Genomic DNA, 14,632 nt, shown 5'->3' on the forward strand with positions numbered 1-14,632 from the left:
TCTTGGGCCCCTGGCACATTGGATGGCACCTGCCTGAACTGAGAGTGGATCATATTTGCTGCATCTATTTGTCACGATACTAGTCTCATCTAGAAACACCCTGACATGCCCAGATACAGCATGTGCATTCTATCTGTCATCCCTTGAGAAAGCGACATTAATACTGCCATAAGAGACTTTAGAGTGCTCTTTATTCTTAGTTGAAAAAAGATGGGTTGGAATTCAAAGGAGACCAACTCTTCTTTAGAAATGTGGAACATTCTAACTGGAGTGGTGGCTTGGATAAAAATGGGAAAGTTGGTTTGGAAGATGTGAGCAAAAACTTTCCAATAAATTGAAGTTGTAATACATGGGGAAGTGAAAGTCAGAGGTGCCTGACTGATACAGGGAAACAACAGACCTGTGAGAAGGGACACCATTAAATAAAGAAGGAGCGGAGCTGTCGAGCCAAGCATGGTGTGTGTTACCTGGCTAGTAAGAGCTTCCCTGGATGCAATTCAGAGAAAGAAATCAGCACCTGCTTCCTGGATTTGATTCCTCTCCTGGGCTTATGTCCTCTAATACATCAGTAGTGACAAAAGGATGCCAGATCAGTTAATCCAATAATACATACTTTACCCAGCCCTATGTAGTCCCCAGCTACCCATACGTGTATATCATCCTGAAATCTATTTGAATCCAAAAGAAAGAGTTTCTTTTTTCTCTTTCATTTTCTTTTTCCCTCGATGGTGCCAGCTGGTTCACAGTGAAATGCAACTGTGTCCTGGGTTCCTGGATACCGAGCTCTTGCTAAGTCTGGGAGGCATCAGCTAATTAAGAGCATCTGACAGTTTATTGTAGCCAGGTTTCATGGGAGAGGCTTCTCATTGAAAGTTTAATTTAGAGTCATGAACTGGAAATCCCAGAACCAAAGTCAGTCTGCAAGTCTTGCATCTACACATGGCCTTTAAAAGAATGAATGGCAGTATACTTAGAGACTTGGTTATACCACAGGATGTTATGTGTAGTCACTGAATTCCCTATTCCTTTTTAAATAGTGCTTAATTATGTTCTCTTCTCTACATGATCTGGATCCTAACATGTCCTAAATATAACAATCTTAGGTTGGATACCACACTGGCAGTTTGTACAAGTAGCAGGGAAATAGAGCGAGTTAAGTCCCATGTTTGCTGTGCTAATCCTTATCAGTTTATCATGGAAGGAGACAGGCCAAGTCACTTCTTCATGCCAGGAAGAATTGCCATGGTCCGGTAGATGCAGATCTCTGCCAGATGGTAGCTAATGCCAATGCTTCCATGCTTCATTGTGTGCATAGAGAACCAACAATGGCACTAGCTGCCTACTCTATTTCTGACCATTCTCATGAGAGCAGGATGTGGTTTTAAAAATTAAGGCATGCTTAGTACCCTCCAGGACTGGGCAATCTCTGGGAGCCTCCAATCCTTCTCACTCAGGGGGTTGGGGGGCGTGTTGCTGAAAAGCACAACTTTAACAGAGTGTACCTTAGCTCTTCCTGTGATTGCAGATCAGTATTGCCGTGACTGTAATAACCTGGGACATTAGAAACTATGGCATGAAATCAACTGCACTTTGAAGAACACATGCTCACAATCAAAATTTTAGCAATGTTTTATAAACTTTATCTTGGTCAATACTTACTGACAGACACTTACACTTTCTCCCCTCCTCCCACCTTGTGTGTGTGAGTGTGTGTGAGTGTGTGTGAGTGTGCATGAGTGTGTATATGTGTGTGTGAGTGTGATTGTGTGTAAGTGTTCACGAGGGTGCATATATGTGTGTGTGCGTGTGTGTGAGTGTGCATGAGTGTGTATATGTGTGTCTGAGTGTGCGTGAGTGTGCGTGAGTGTGTATATATGTGTGTGAGTGAGTGTGTGAGTGTGCATGAGTGTGTATATATGTGTGTGTGAGTGTGTGTGAGTGAGTGTGTGTGAGTGTGCATGAGGGTATATATATGTGTGTGTGTGAGTGTGCGTGAGTGTGTGTGAGTGTGTATATGTGTGTGAGTGTGCATGAGTGTATATATATATATGTGTGTGTGTGAGTGTGTGTGAGTGAGTGTGTGTGAGTGAGTGTGCACGAGGGTGTATATATGTGTGTGTGTGTGAGTGTTACATACGCATGAGTGTAGGCCAGAGCAGGACATCAGCATCTTTCTCCACCATTCTCCATCTTGTTTTTTAGACAGCATGCATTAATTTTTAAAAACCACATCCTATTGTTTTCTCTCTCACTGAAACTAAAGCTCACCATATTGACTAGATTTCATAACAAGGTAGTTCTGAGATCTACCTGACCCGGTCTCACCCAACACAGGAGTTGTAAGTGTGTGTTGCTTACATGATAAGCCATGGTACATTTTACAAGGGTGCCGGAGATTTGAACTCAAGTCCATAAATGTTCACACCAACCATTTCTTCCCATAGAGCCTCTACCCCCATACCTTTTTATTCTCCTTACAATAGAAATATTTGTTTAATATTTACAAAATAAGATAGTGAGGGATCACACTAGAAGTTCAGAATGCAGTACACAAAGTACACAATTATGCATCAATAAGAACTAGATGGTTCATTTTATTATAGGAAGTTGCAACACCATTCTTACACAGAGCCATATTGCATATAAGCTGATGTAGACAAGGCTGTTGGTATCCTAGCATTCGCAATAACTTAATGTAACTTTTGCTTTTTATTTGCACCCAAAGACAACCTTAAAAAGCCCTCAAACCCCTGATGATCTAAAGAAAGCAGTAAATAACCGATAGTATTTTATCATCTAACCTTCTGGGTTCAGATTAAAATGCATCCTTTAACCTCGTAGATTTGTTGTTAAGAGTAACAGCGACTAGAATGACACTTAGCAGGGGAGACTTCACACTGATATGTGTCAGTGAGAACTAAGTCCTGCACTGTGGGGTTGTTATGACAAACATGGATGTCACATTATAGTGAGGGCACACACAAGGCCCTGAGCTCATAACTGTCACCCTCAAACTGGCTCTTCCCCATGTTGAATCCCATGCTTAGCAAACTTACTGCTTGCTGAGACAAAGGCTTTATTGACTCTCCCAGGGAGTTTAGAACAATGCCAGCCACAGGCAGGCCTCCAGTTCCCCTGTGAAGGGCATTCCTTCATGGCCATGACGCTTGCAAAAGCCTTCACCAAAGGCTTTGGATATGACATTATTGGGTGAGTTTGCCACAAGGTCTTAACAATTCACTTGACTGTGTTGTAATTTAATAGCCCACTGGACATGATATTCATCCACAATGCTTCTGGATGCTAGGCATTGGGCTTTCTTCTGAAGCACAATAATGAATTTAATACTCGTTAACATTAATCCATCCTTTCACGCACTCAACAGATGTTTATGGAGTCTGATAACACTGAGATCAATAAGCACTTCTGGTTAAATATCATTCTGACTCCTCACATCCCTATCTGTTCTGCCTGCTCTGTTTTAACATTTATTGTTGCCCGCTACAACACTGTACGCTGTTATCAGAACCAGGATGAGATGCAGTCCCTGACCTCAGAACCTTCTTAAGTGCCTCGAAGAGGCAGATAAATAACCAGGCAATGAAGTGTGACTCAGTAGATGTTACTGTCCTGTGAGGTGAAGCAGGAGCATTTGGGAAGGATCCAAGACAGAGTCCATCTGTGTCAACCTCCACGACAACACACCCCACACAGGAGAAGCAGGTAGATGAGAAAAGCCACATTGTAGAACTTAAAACCCAAACATGAAAATGTTGGCAGATGTAGTGATTCATTCCTTAATGACCCATTCACTTATCACATTCTATTGAAAATCATGACACCAGCTTTCCACGTAGACCGTTACACCTATAGAATATTAATTCCTTCCTACTTTTAATTCATTACTATTGTGTGTATGTGGGTGGCTACAATTGTGTAGCACTGGAATTCATGTTGGGGACAGAGGAACAATTTCTTGGAATTCATTTGTCTTTCCATTGTGGGTTGTGTTGATGGAACTCAGGTCACCAGACTTGTGCATCAAGAGCTTTCAGCAGCTGAGTGATGTCATCAGCCCCTTGAGAACCGTTTGCTATAGGAATTTGGGAGGAGCGTTGTCACCTCCAGTATGTGGCCTGTTTTCAGAGATGACACAGATGAACTATGCTCATGTCATCTCTTGAGAAGGTATTGATAGACACAGAACAATTTGAGTTCTTGGCAGAAGAGACTCTCAGGGCTGACTTACAATATTATGTTAAAGACTCATTACTCAGGATAATGTGAGTTTTGAAAAATCTATTTGGAAGCATAGTGCCATTCAATATGAAGACCCCTGAGCATAGCTAATTTAAAACCCTGTTAATTGAAAATAAATAACCAAACTGCAAACTCAGTTCCTCAGTCACATTTTCATAATGTAAGTATCCAGTAGCCTTCTGTTTACACTCTGAGCACTGCAGAAGTACATCATCTCATCCCTGCAGTGAGGTCTGCAGGGCAGCTCTATACAGTTCAGAAGGACATTTCATTGGTGCAGAGAGGTCTGGGGGCAGCTCTACACAGTTTAATAGCATCGTGTACTCAGGATAGAACTTTAAACATAATTGTATAATGAATTTTTTCTTGTTTTAAATGTAGACTTATTTTCTTTCAATGGAAAAGTTCCCTTTTGTTTTGTTTTTTGTTGTTTGTTTGTTTGTTTTCAAGACAGAGTTTCTCTGTATAGCCCTGGCTGTCCTGGAACTCACTCTGTAGCAGACCAGGCTGTTCTCGAGCTAAGAAATCCACCTGCCTCTGCCTCCCAAGTGCTGGGATTAAAGGATGTGCCATCACTGCCTGGCTAAAAGTTCCTTTTGTTGAAATCAGAAACCTACATTTTTCACAAATCATTTTAAACATTTTCTGTAAGAATCAGAAAGATTTGACGCATGGGTTGAGAGTCCCGTCCCTGGATCTGAGTATCAGGAAATTTCCCAGCTGTCAGAGCAGCCTGCCACAGGGGAGACTGACCAACCATCTAAAGTGACAACTTGCAGTCCCACCACTTCCCTGGAGCTACAGCAGAGCTCCACATTTAAGGAGAGGTGATAATGAGAGCCCTCATGACCAAGAGTAGAGCAGAGGAGACTCCAAAGGCTTGCAGTCCGCTTTGAACAACGAAGAATGAAAAATCACTCATCAAAATGGACTTCTCAGACACACTACCAAGGAGCAGATAAATTACTCTCATATTTGATCTCACAACATGAAAGAGCTACTGAAGGAGACGCTGGGGACAGGCATCAGTTTAACCCTTCCTGAGGACAGACCCTCTCTACCCACGAGGAGACCTGTAATTGAACACACGCACTGGACTCATTTCTGTGCATGTCCTGGCACTGGATCAGCATTAACCAGTCATCAGGTAACAGGACAGTCACAAGATTAGTGAGAACAAGCTTCTGTCTCTTCCATAAGTCTGACTTACTTATCCTTAGAGGAACTAAAAATAGTTCAGAATAACCAACGACGACGGGATCAGTCCTACATTGGTGAGCCAATAAAGATGCTTTAATAAGTAAGAGCACACTCTAAACAACAAGGAACCATATAGCGGCTTTTTAAAAAGAACTTTTCCCTGATGTGGTGGTGGTGGTGGTAACGACAATCTTTACACTTCTTAGTGAGAACATCAGCTAATAGAGATGTTTAGGAACACAGCTTTACAAATACGAGCTAGTTGAAAGTATCCGTGCCATTTGATAGGTTTTTACCCCTTAATATACCATAAATGTCTCACCTATAATGTAGGGAAATTCCCATTAAAAATACTCTTTGAAGAATTTCAAATAACCTAAAATCGAGAAGTGATTAAGTAAATCATGGTAAATGCAGTCATTAAAATGTGTTAACACATAGTTTTAATAACATGGAAAATGCTTAATTGCTTAATGCTTTAATTTATGGGGGAAAAAAACTCCATAATCATGTCAACATAGGCTCAATCATAGATGGAAAAGAGAAATTCTCAAAATATTTTAACAAATATTTTGACAAATATCATTCACTTGTAATTGATGTTCCAGACTCAGAGCAAAGAAGCAGACAATGACTTTCTGTAATTGATATCAGAATCTAAAAATACGTCAGAGGAGATGACTCTCTGGTCAGTTTAACCCATTTTATGGTTAGAATAGTCTTTTCTCAATAATAATAGTTTACATTATCTAATCCCCTTATTTTTTCAATTTCTACAAAGAATGAGTATTAATTTTACAATTGGTAAAATTAGGTCTTAATTCAGAATACCCCATAAAGCAATAAATTTAAGTTGCTTTGGGTGTAATTTGACTGGATCTGCTGAGATTAGGATAAACAGAATTCAGCGGATGTGGATTTTGGTACTGAAGGAGGTGCTGTTGAGAATTATAGCAGTAGGGATATGAAACCTGAAGTGGCCACCTCCTGTAGTAAGGCAGGACCCCTCGCCCCTGTGGATAGAAAAGGACACCAACCCACCCACAAAACTTTCAACCAATAATTTGCCCTGGCTACAAGAAATACAGGGACAAAGATGAAACAGAAACAGAGGGAGTCAGTCAATCAATAACTGGCCCAACTAGAGACCCATCCCATGGGCAAACAACAAACCCTGACACTATTACTGATACTCTGTTATGCTTGCACACAGGAGCCTTGCATGGCTGTCCTCTGAGAGGCTCCACCCAGCAGCTCACTGAAACAGATACAGAGGTCCAGAGTCAAACATTGGACAGAGCTTGGGGTGGGGGGAGAGGGATCAGGGTCCAGAGGGAAGGGAATCTCCACAGAGTCAAATAATCTGGACCCTTCGGGGCTCTCAGAGACTGAACCACCAACCAAAAACATACAGGGGCAGGACCTAGCCACCCTGTGCACATCTGCAGCAGATGTGCAGCTCGGGCTCCCTGCAGGTCCCCCGAAAACTGGAGCAGGGGCTGTTCCTAAAGCTGATGCCTGTCTGTGGAATCTGTTCCTCAACAGGGATGCCCTGTTGTTCTCAGTGGGAAAGGATGCTCATAGCCCCTCAAATACTTGATGTGCCAGGGTTGAGGCATACCCAGATAGGGTCTCTACCCTCTCAGAGAAGATGGGGAGGGAGTTGGGGAAAGGGGCCATGTGAGGAGGGGTATAAGGGGAAGGGAAGGCAGTGATAAAGATGTAAAGAACATAAATAGATTAATGGAGGGGGAGAGAGAAAATGTTATCCCAAAGTCAGTAAGATACAAGCCAATGTTCCTTCACCACATACTAGAGCCAAGATGGAGAGTAATTTGCAAGTCAATCCTCCATTTGGTGTGGAACATTTTTAGCCATTAGTGAATAATGTTTTATTTGCCATTTTTATTATCATGTATATTGAAAAGGGGAGGACTCTGGAACAAAAGCTCATGCCAACTGTGGGTTATATTTTTAAATGGTAATAATTACAAACTCATCCCAAGCTCAGAAATTAATACCTACTTTTAATCATTGTCCAAAGTATTTGAATTTATATCTTTATCTACCATGATACTTTGATACAAAAAAAAAAACTTAAAAAATTCATACACTTACCTTTCAGGGGATGTGGAAATCAGTGATTAAAAACAGAGAAAAATCATTTGGAATGTAAACAAAGAATATAGAAAAGAAGAAGAAGAAGAAGAAGAAGAAAAAGAAGAAGAAGAAGAAGAAGAAGAAGAAGAAGAAGAAGAAGAAGAAGAAGAAGAAGAAGAAGAAGAAGAAGAAGAAGAAGAAGAAGAAAAGTAGAAAAATAAAAAAATAAAAGCATAAATACAAAGCAATCAGGAATCTACAATGCTGTGCTGCAAGGTCTGAGAGGGGCATGACCTGGAAGGCTGTGCTCCCAGACAGGACAGGGGGATTTCATCAGTGAGCAGCTCCACTGCGATTGTGGGTGTGAGCTGTCCTCTCCTAGCTAACCAACAAGTACTTCTGAAGGAATAAAATTCAAAATCTTAATGTCGCTAATGTATATGTTTCTAAAGCAATATAGAATGCAGATCATTTCTTATCTGTCCAGACCAGCAATAATCCATACACCTTAATCTAAGTGCACTAACCTTGTATTTATGACATTGTAAAGTCTTGAAAATTGTTTACACTCATTAGTTTATGTGAAGAATGTGGGTGTGAGCATGTGATGGAGCATCTGTAAAAGTCAGGGAACAACTTGCAGGAGTCAGTTCTCTCTTTTCACCACGAGGGACTCAGGAATCAAACTCAGATTGGTGGCTAACACCTTTACCCACTGAACCATCTTGCTGGCCGCACACTGTGGAGTTTCATCCAGTCTGTCCTCCAGTCTCTTTTATGCCGTGTGTATGTCTGCATATGTCAGACATCATGAACTACTCGCTCCCTTGTCTGTCTATACATCTCTGCTCACTGCATAGACCCAACTGTCCAATGCACAGGAAATAATACAGATAAGCTTACTACAAACTTTCTGGTCTTATTTATGGGTAAGGGAAGCGGTCAGCCCAGAGGTCCTGTGGAATCCCATGCACATTGCCTTTAGATGACTCTTGTCTCTCTCGGTCTTCCTGGAATAAGTAAACTTTCTAACTTTATTTTGCAGCCGCTGCCGCAGCAGATATGGCGTACCACCACATCAGACCTCCCATTGGCTACTCCATCCCCAAGCCCATCTCATCTCTACTGATGCGGGGCTGGAATGCATGTCCTGAAGTGAGTGAGTTAGTTTCTTCTCATAAAATGTGTGATGTTTCACAGGCTGTTACAGAGTGTGGCTGAAACATCTATATCCAGTGTGTGTTGGAGCAGACCAGCGGGAAGACTGACCTGCCTTCTGTGCTTCGGTCTCTAATGGCCCCAGGAAGCTTAGTATCTTTGTTGTTGCTCTCTGATTTTGAAATGTCGCTCACAGTTGGTTAGTCCAAGAGAGACTTGTGTTTGAGAGGTGACACACAGCCCTATCCCCTCTGCAGTTTGGTTGGCTAGGCTTGAATCACACTAATGAAGCAAACTTGTAGGAGACCCTGGGAGATGAGGTCTTCAGCAGCAACCTGAATCCAGCAACAGCAGCCACTACTGCTCTGTTCTCTGTGCACTCATAGGTGGACAAGTGAGTCTGCATTGTCTCTCTCGCACTGTGAAACAGCAGTGCCTAAGATGGTCTCTGCTGTGGTAATCTCCCATTTGCTCAGATCTGGTCATGACATCACAGGTCCGAGGACTGGAGGGCGTGGCCTAGGTTCTGAGCTCCTTGTCTATAAACGCCCAAAGGTTCTCACTGTCCACAGCAGCCCATCTGCTCCCACCTTTTCCTCCACAGCCTTGATGGTTCACTCTTCCTAAACATTTTAACTCTCCTCAACAAGGAAGCAGACAAAGTGAAGCGGTAGGGTCTTATCTATCAGACTCTATCTGACTTTGGGGGTACTTTCTGAAATAGGAACAGCTTCACTTTGACTTAAAATGGCTTGAAGAAGGGACTTGCAATGTGAACCCTGGGAGCATAATCTGGAGATAAATTTACCATGCACCTTATCCAGAATTTTCTGTAGGAAGAGTATATTTGCCATGGTGTGTGTGTGTGTGTGTGTGTGTGTATGTGTGTGTGTGTGTGTGTGTGTGTAGAAGGGGGATTATCTTAGTGGAAATGTTGTATTACTAAGGAATTTAGTAATTTTATCAGCGCAGCACACAGGCTGGCTTATATTCCGGGAGGAAGATGGAGACAAGGTGGCACTGAACAGTGGAGTGGCCAAGCATCTAGTAACATGGAGCTTTCGCCCAAGTGGGTCCAGCCATGACCCTGCATCCGATGATGTTCTGCTCTTTCTTTATTTTTTTTGTTGTTTTTTATTTTTAATTTTTTTATTTCATTCGATATATTTTTTATTTACATTTCAAATGATTTCCGCTTTTCTGGTCCCCCACTCCCCAAATGTAACATAAGTCCCCTTCCCTCTCCCTCTTCTCCCACCTACCCCTTCCCACTTCCCTGTTCTGGTTTTGCCGAATACTGCTACACTGAGTCTTTCCAGAACAAGGGGCCACTCCTCCCTTCTTCTTGTACCTCATTTGATGTGTGGATTAGGTTTTGGGTATTGCAGTTTTCCAGGCTAATATCAACTTATTAGTGAGTGCATACCATGATTGATCTTTTGAGACAGGGTTACCTCACTTAGTATGATGTTCTCCAGCTCCATCCATTTGCCTAAGAATTTCATGAATTCATTGTTTCTAATGGTTGAATAGTACTCCATTGTGTATATATATACCACATTTTTTTTGCATCCATTCTTCTGTTGAGGGATACCTGGGTTCTTTCCAGCTTCTGGCTATTGTAAATAGGGCTGCTATGAACATAGCGGAGCATATATCCTTATTACATGCTGGGGAATTCTCTGGGTATATGCCCAGGAGTGGTATAGCAGGATCTTTCGGAAGTGACATGCCCAGTTTTCTTAGGAAATGCCAGACTGATTTCCAGAGTGGTTGTACCAATTTGCAACCCCAACAGCAGTGGAGGAGTGTTCCTCTTTCTCCACATCCTTGCCAACACCTGCTATCTCCTGAGTTTGTAATCTTAGCCATTCTGACTGGTGTAATGTGAAATCTCAGGGTTGTTTTGATTTGCATTTCCCTGATGACAAATGAAGTTGAGCATTTTTTAAGATGTTTCTCTGCTATCCGAAGTTCTTCAGGTGAGAATTCTTTGTTTAACTCCGTACCCCATTTTTAATAGGGTTATTTGGTTTTCTGGGGTCCAACTTCTTGAGTTCTTTGTATATATTGGATATTAGCCCTTTATCTGATGTAGAGTTGGTGAAGATCTTTTCCCAATTTGTTGGTTGCCGATTTGTCCTTTCGATGGTGTCCTTTGTTTTACAGAAACTTTGTAATTTTATGAGGTCCCATTTGTCAATTCTTGATATTAGAGCATAAGCTATTGGTGTTCTGTTCAGGAACTTTCCCCCTGTACCGATGTCCTCAAAGGTCTTCCCCAGTTTCTTTTCTATTAGCTTCAGAGTATCTGGCTTTATGTGGAGGTCCTTGATCCATTTGGATTTGAGCTTAGTACAAGGAGACAAGGATGGATCAATTCGCATTCTCCTGCATGCTGACCTCCAGTTGAACCAGCACCATTTGTTGAAAAGGCTATCTTTTTTCCATGGGATGTTTTCAGCCCGTTTGTCGAGGATCAAGTGGCCATAGGTGTGTGGGTTCATTTCTGGATCTTCAATCCTGTTCCATTGATCCTCCTGCCTGTCACTGTACCAATACCATGCAGTTTTTAACACTATTGCTCTGTAGTATTGCTTGAGGTCAGGGATACAGTTTCCCCAGAATTTCTTTTGTTGTTGAGAATAGTTTTAGCTATCCTGGGTTTTTTGTTATTCCAGATAAATTTGAGAATTGCTCTTTCTAACTCTATGAAGAATTGAGTTGGGATTTTGATGGGTATTGCATTGAATTTGTATATTGCTTTTGACAAAATGGCCATTTTAAGTATATTAATCCTGCCGATCCATGAGCATGGGAGGTTTTTCCAGTTTTTGAGGTCTTCTTCCATTTCCTTCTTCAGAGTCTTGAAGTTCTTGTCATTTGGTAAGAATCACCCCAAGGTACTTTATACTGTTTGTGGCTATTGTGAAGGGTGTCAGTTCCCTAATTTCTTTCTCAGCCTGCTTATCCTTTGAGTATAGAAAGGCTACTGATTTGCTTGAGTTGATTTTATAGCCAGCCACTTTGCTGAAGTTGTTTATCAGCGGTAGGAGTTCTCTAGTGGAGTGTTTTGTGTCGCTTAGGTAGACTATCATGTTCTGCTCTTTCTATTGCCTTTACAATGCCCAGAAAGGTCCTTACTACATCAGCAGGGTGGGTGGCAAGGGAATGGCAGCAAGAGGCCAACATTCTGATTGGTTTTTCTTCAACAATTAGTTTATTGAATCTCTGCTGCTGAATCCTGCAGTGTTGTCCATGGACCTGAGGGCTTTAACCATTATGTAGTGATTAAATAAATAAACATTAATAAATTGTGAGAACTATGAGTCAAAATTAAGGAAGACTATGAAAATGCAAAGTAAATCAACTCCAGAAAGCTGAGCACAGAGAGAGAGTGAGTCCTTGAAGTCGTCCCAGAAATGACACTTGGGCCAAAATCAAAACCCAAAGACCATCACTCACTGAGTAAGGATCTGGTGAGAGAATGAATTTGTGCACACTGAGAGAAAATATGTGTGTCTATTGTGAGCAAAGAGATGAAGGGTTTGCTGGTTTTGACAACACTGGAGTCGGTGACAGATTAAACCTCTAGGCCAGATAGCATTTGATAAAGAGATCTTTAGATATAAATAACTAACACCATGTTATTCTGCTTGTTGCTCCTTTTCCACATTCAGTTTTTGAGAATTTCAGACATAAGTACTGTAGTGACCTCATTTCTCCTCCCCCCTTGCACCTGTGAAACTCCTACCTGCTCATCCCCAGACTCCCTCTCAAAATTCATGAAACAATCCAAACTCTCAATAATCCAAACTGTGTACTGGCTTAAGTGTCTACATCGACTAAAGGCACATCCCCAGACAGTAACAGAAACATAAGAAAGTGTGCTTTGTTGTTTTGTTTTTAAACAGTATCCATGTAATCATGACCAGCCTAAAATTTGCGATGTAGACCAAGCTGACTTTGGTAAATAACGACAGCCTTTGTAGCTGCAATATGAATTTTAATCTTACCGCTAAAATAGTAAAAAAATTTATATAATGGATTTTTTTTTTAGAAATATATTTGCTAGGTAAGAAGGGTTTCTCATTTTTTACTGAAATCGTTGCATGTAACTCTGTCCATGAAGTAACCTCCGTGTTCTCTTTGAGCATGGGACTGCACGTTATTCACTTCACCCTCCTGTCTGTGCAAAAGCAAAGATTCTCCAGCCCCATCCTCAGGCTCAGAATGAGCATCCCTGGGATGCAGCCTGAAACTATGCTTTCCACAGGCACCCTAGAGGCATGCGTCCAGGAGAGACAGAGCTGAAGCATGAAAACTAAAGCAAAGGTTGTGAGGTCAGAACGGCCCCCAGGGGCTGCTGGCACTGTGATCCAGTTGATTATAAGAAGCAGTTGTGCGGTTGCCATGGGGATTCAGAGGCTAACAGAAACCTACAATCTATTGCAAAAGAAGCAGCCTAAGAAAGAGGTGACAGAGTTCAGGGGGGCCATCTCTGCTGCCTTCTGAGAGGCAGCCAGTGAGGAAGAGGAGGTTTCACCCCCACAGTTGCAATACTGGTAGCGACAAGGAGAGAGAACAAGGCTGAAGACCCTTCATTACAGAGCCAGAACTTTTGAGATGCTAGGAGAAAATGAAAGATATAGAAACAAAATCGTCACCTCATCTCCCTCTCCAAGAGAGCAGCTGTCAGTCAGAACTGAAGAGACTGACCATACAGGACTGACAGCAGTTAGGTGTTCCCCAGGATGAAGTGGAATCAGGAGAGGAAGGGGCACAGGCTTGTGATAAGAGAGTGAAGCCCAGGCGGAGGGCTGAGAACTGAGAGGGTGAGAACGGAGGCAGAGATGTCTGACTCTTGGCAAGACAAAGGAAGGGGGTGAGGGGCTCTCAACACGAGGATATTTCATCACTTGCTGTCAGATCTACACAGGAAATAGAAGTCCAGTGGGTGCCAAGCAGTGTTTGCATTGTCCGAGAAACCCCTCAAGCTCATTTAATATTGCAAATATCAAATACAGCTAAAAGGACAGAGAGGCCAGGAAGATACAAAGATGGGACAGAGACCATTTGTTTCTGTTTAATCTCCTCCCTACCCCCACTACACAACGTGAACTATAGTATTCTGCTCTGTGGATACATAAGCTGAACATCTTACTTGGGTATCAGTATTAAATTGCCTAAGCAGACCTGTCCTTTTCAGGTAAATGTGACGTTCAATGATCTAGAGTTATTCACCATTGCTGCTAAATCCAGTATTTATGAGCACATTTGATTCCTCTGTGCAAGGAGGGACGCTCCCAGCCAACAGCAGTGGCAAGCTCAACTGGAGAGATCAAACCTCCAAAGACTGAGATAATGGTTATTTGGTTTTCAAAGACTTATATTAATAACAACTGGCAATAAAGCTCATTAAAATTCCTTTTGTTCTTCAGCCACTGTGTTGCTTCTAAAACCTGTTTGCCTTTCTGAAAGGAAGGAGGCTGAGCTTGCCCTCTTCTGGACTTAGAGGGTTTTTCAAATTTTACAGTTGTCCTGGAAATCTTCAATTATTTCCCCTTAGAGAAATAGCAGGTTTTTTAAGACTTCTACTTAAGATCTAAGAAAATTATCGACAAAGCGATTACAAATGGGTAAAATTTACCACTCTACAGTACAATTAACAAACACTGCTGAATTTTCATTACACCATAATTAAGAAAACAGATCAGGCACACACGAATCTGTGCTCATCAGTGCAGAAAGCAAGGTTGTAATAGCACTAATTGAGACGTGCATAACAATTTCCATAAAATAAACGTCACATGCAAAACGGTTCATGTTGAACCTTTCATTCCTTTGAGACTTTTTAAGTCTTTGGTTGATTTTCCAGGACTAGGCAGAAGTTCCCATCATCCTTGAAGGGGCC

General features: G+C 41.8%; 1 protein-coding gene across 1 annotated transcript in view; it reads left to right on the forward strand.

Moving 5' to 3' along the window:
- Positions 1–14,632, forward strand: part of Tnni3k (TNNI3 interacting kinase) — a 287,127-nt gene that overhangs the window by 206,089 nt on the left and 66,406 nt on the right. The window contains exon 21 of the mRNA XM_052178863.1: positions 8,606–8,715. Coding sequence (XP_052034823.1) covers positions 8,606–8,715 — 110 coding nt within the window. The remainder of the gene's footprint in view (positions 1–8,605; positions 8,716–14,632) is intronic.

This window comes from Apodemus sylvaticus, chromosome 4 (assembly GCF_947179515.1).
Source record: "Apodemus sylvaticus chromosome 4, mApoSyl1.1, whole genome shotgun sequence".
Lineage (NCBI taxonomy): Eukaryota > Metazoa > Chordata > Mammalia > Rodentia > Muridae > Apodemus > Apodemus sylvaticus.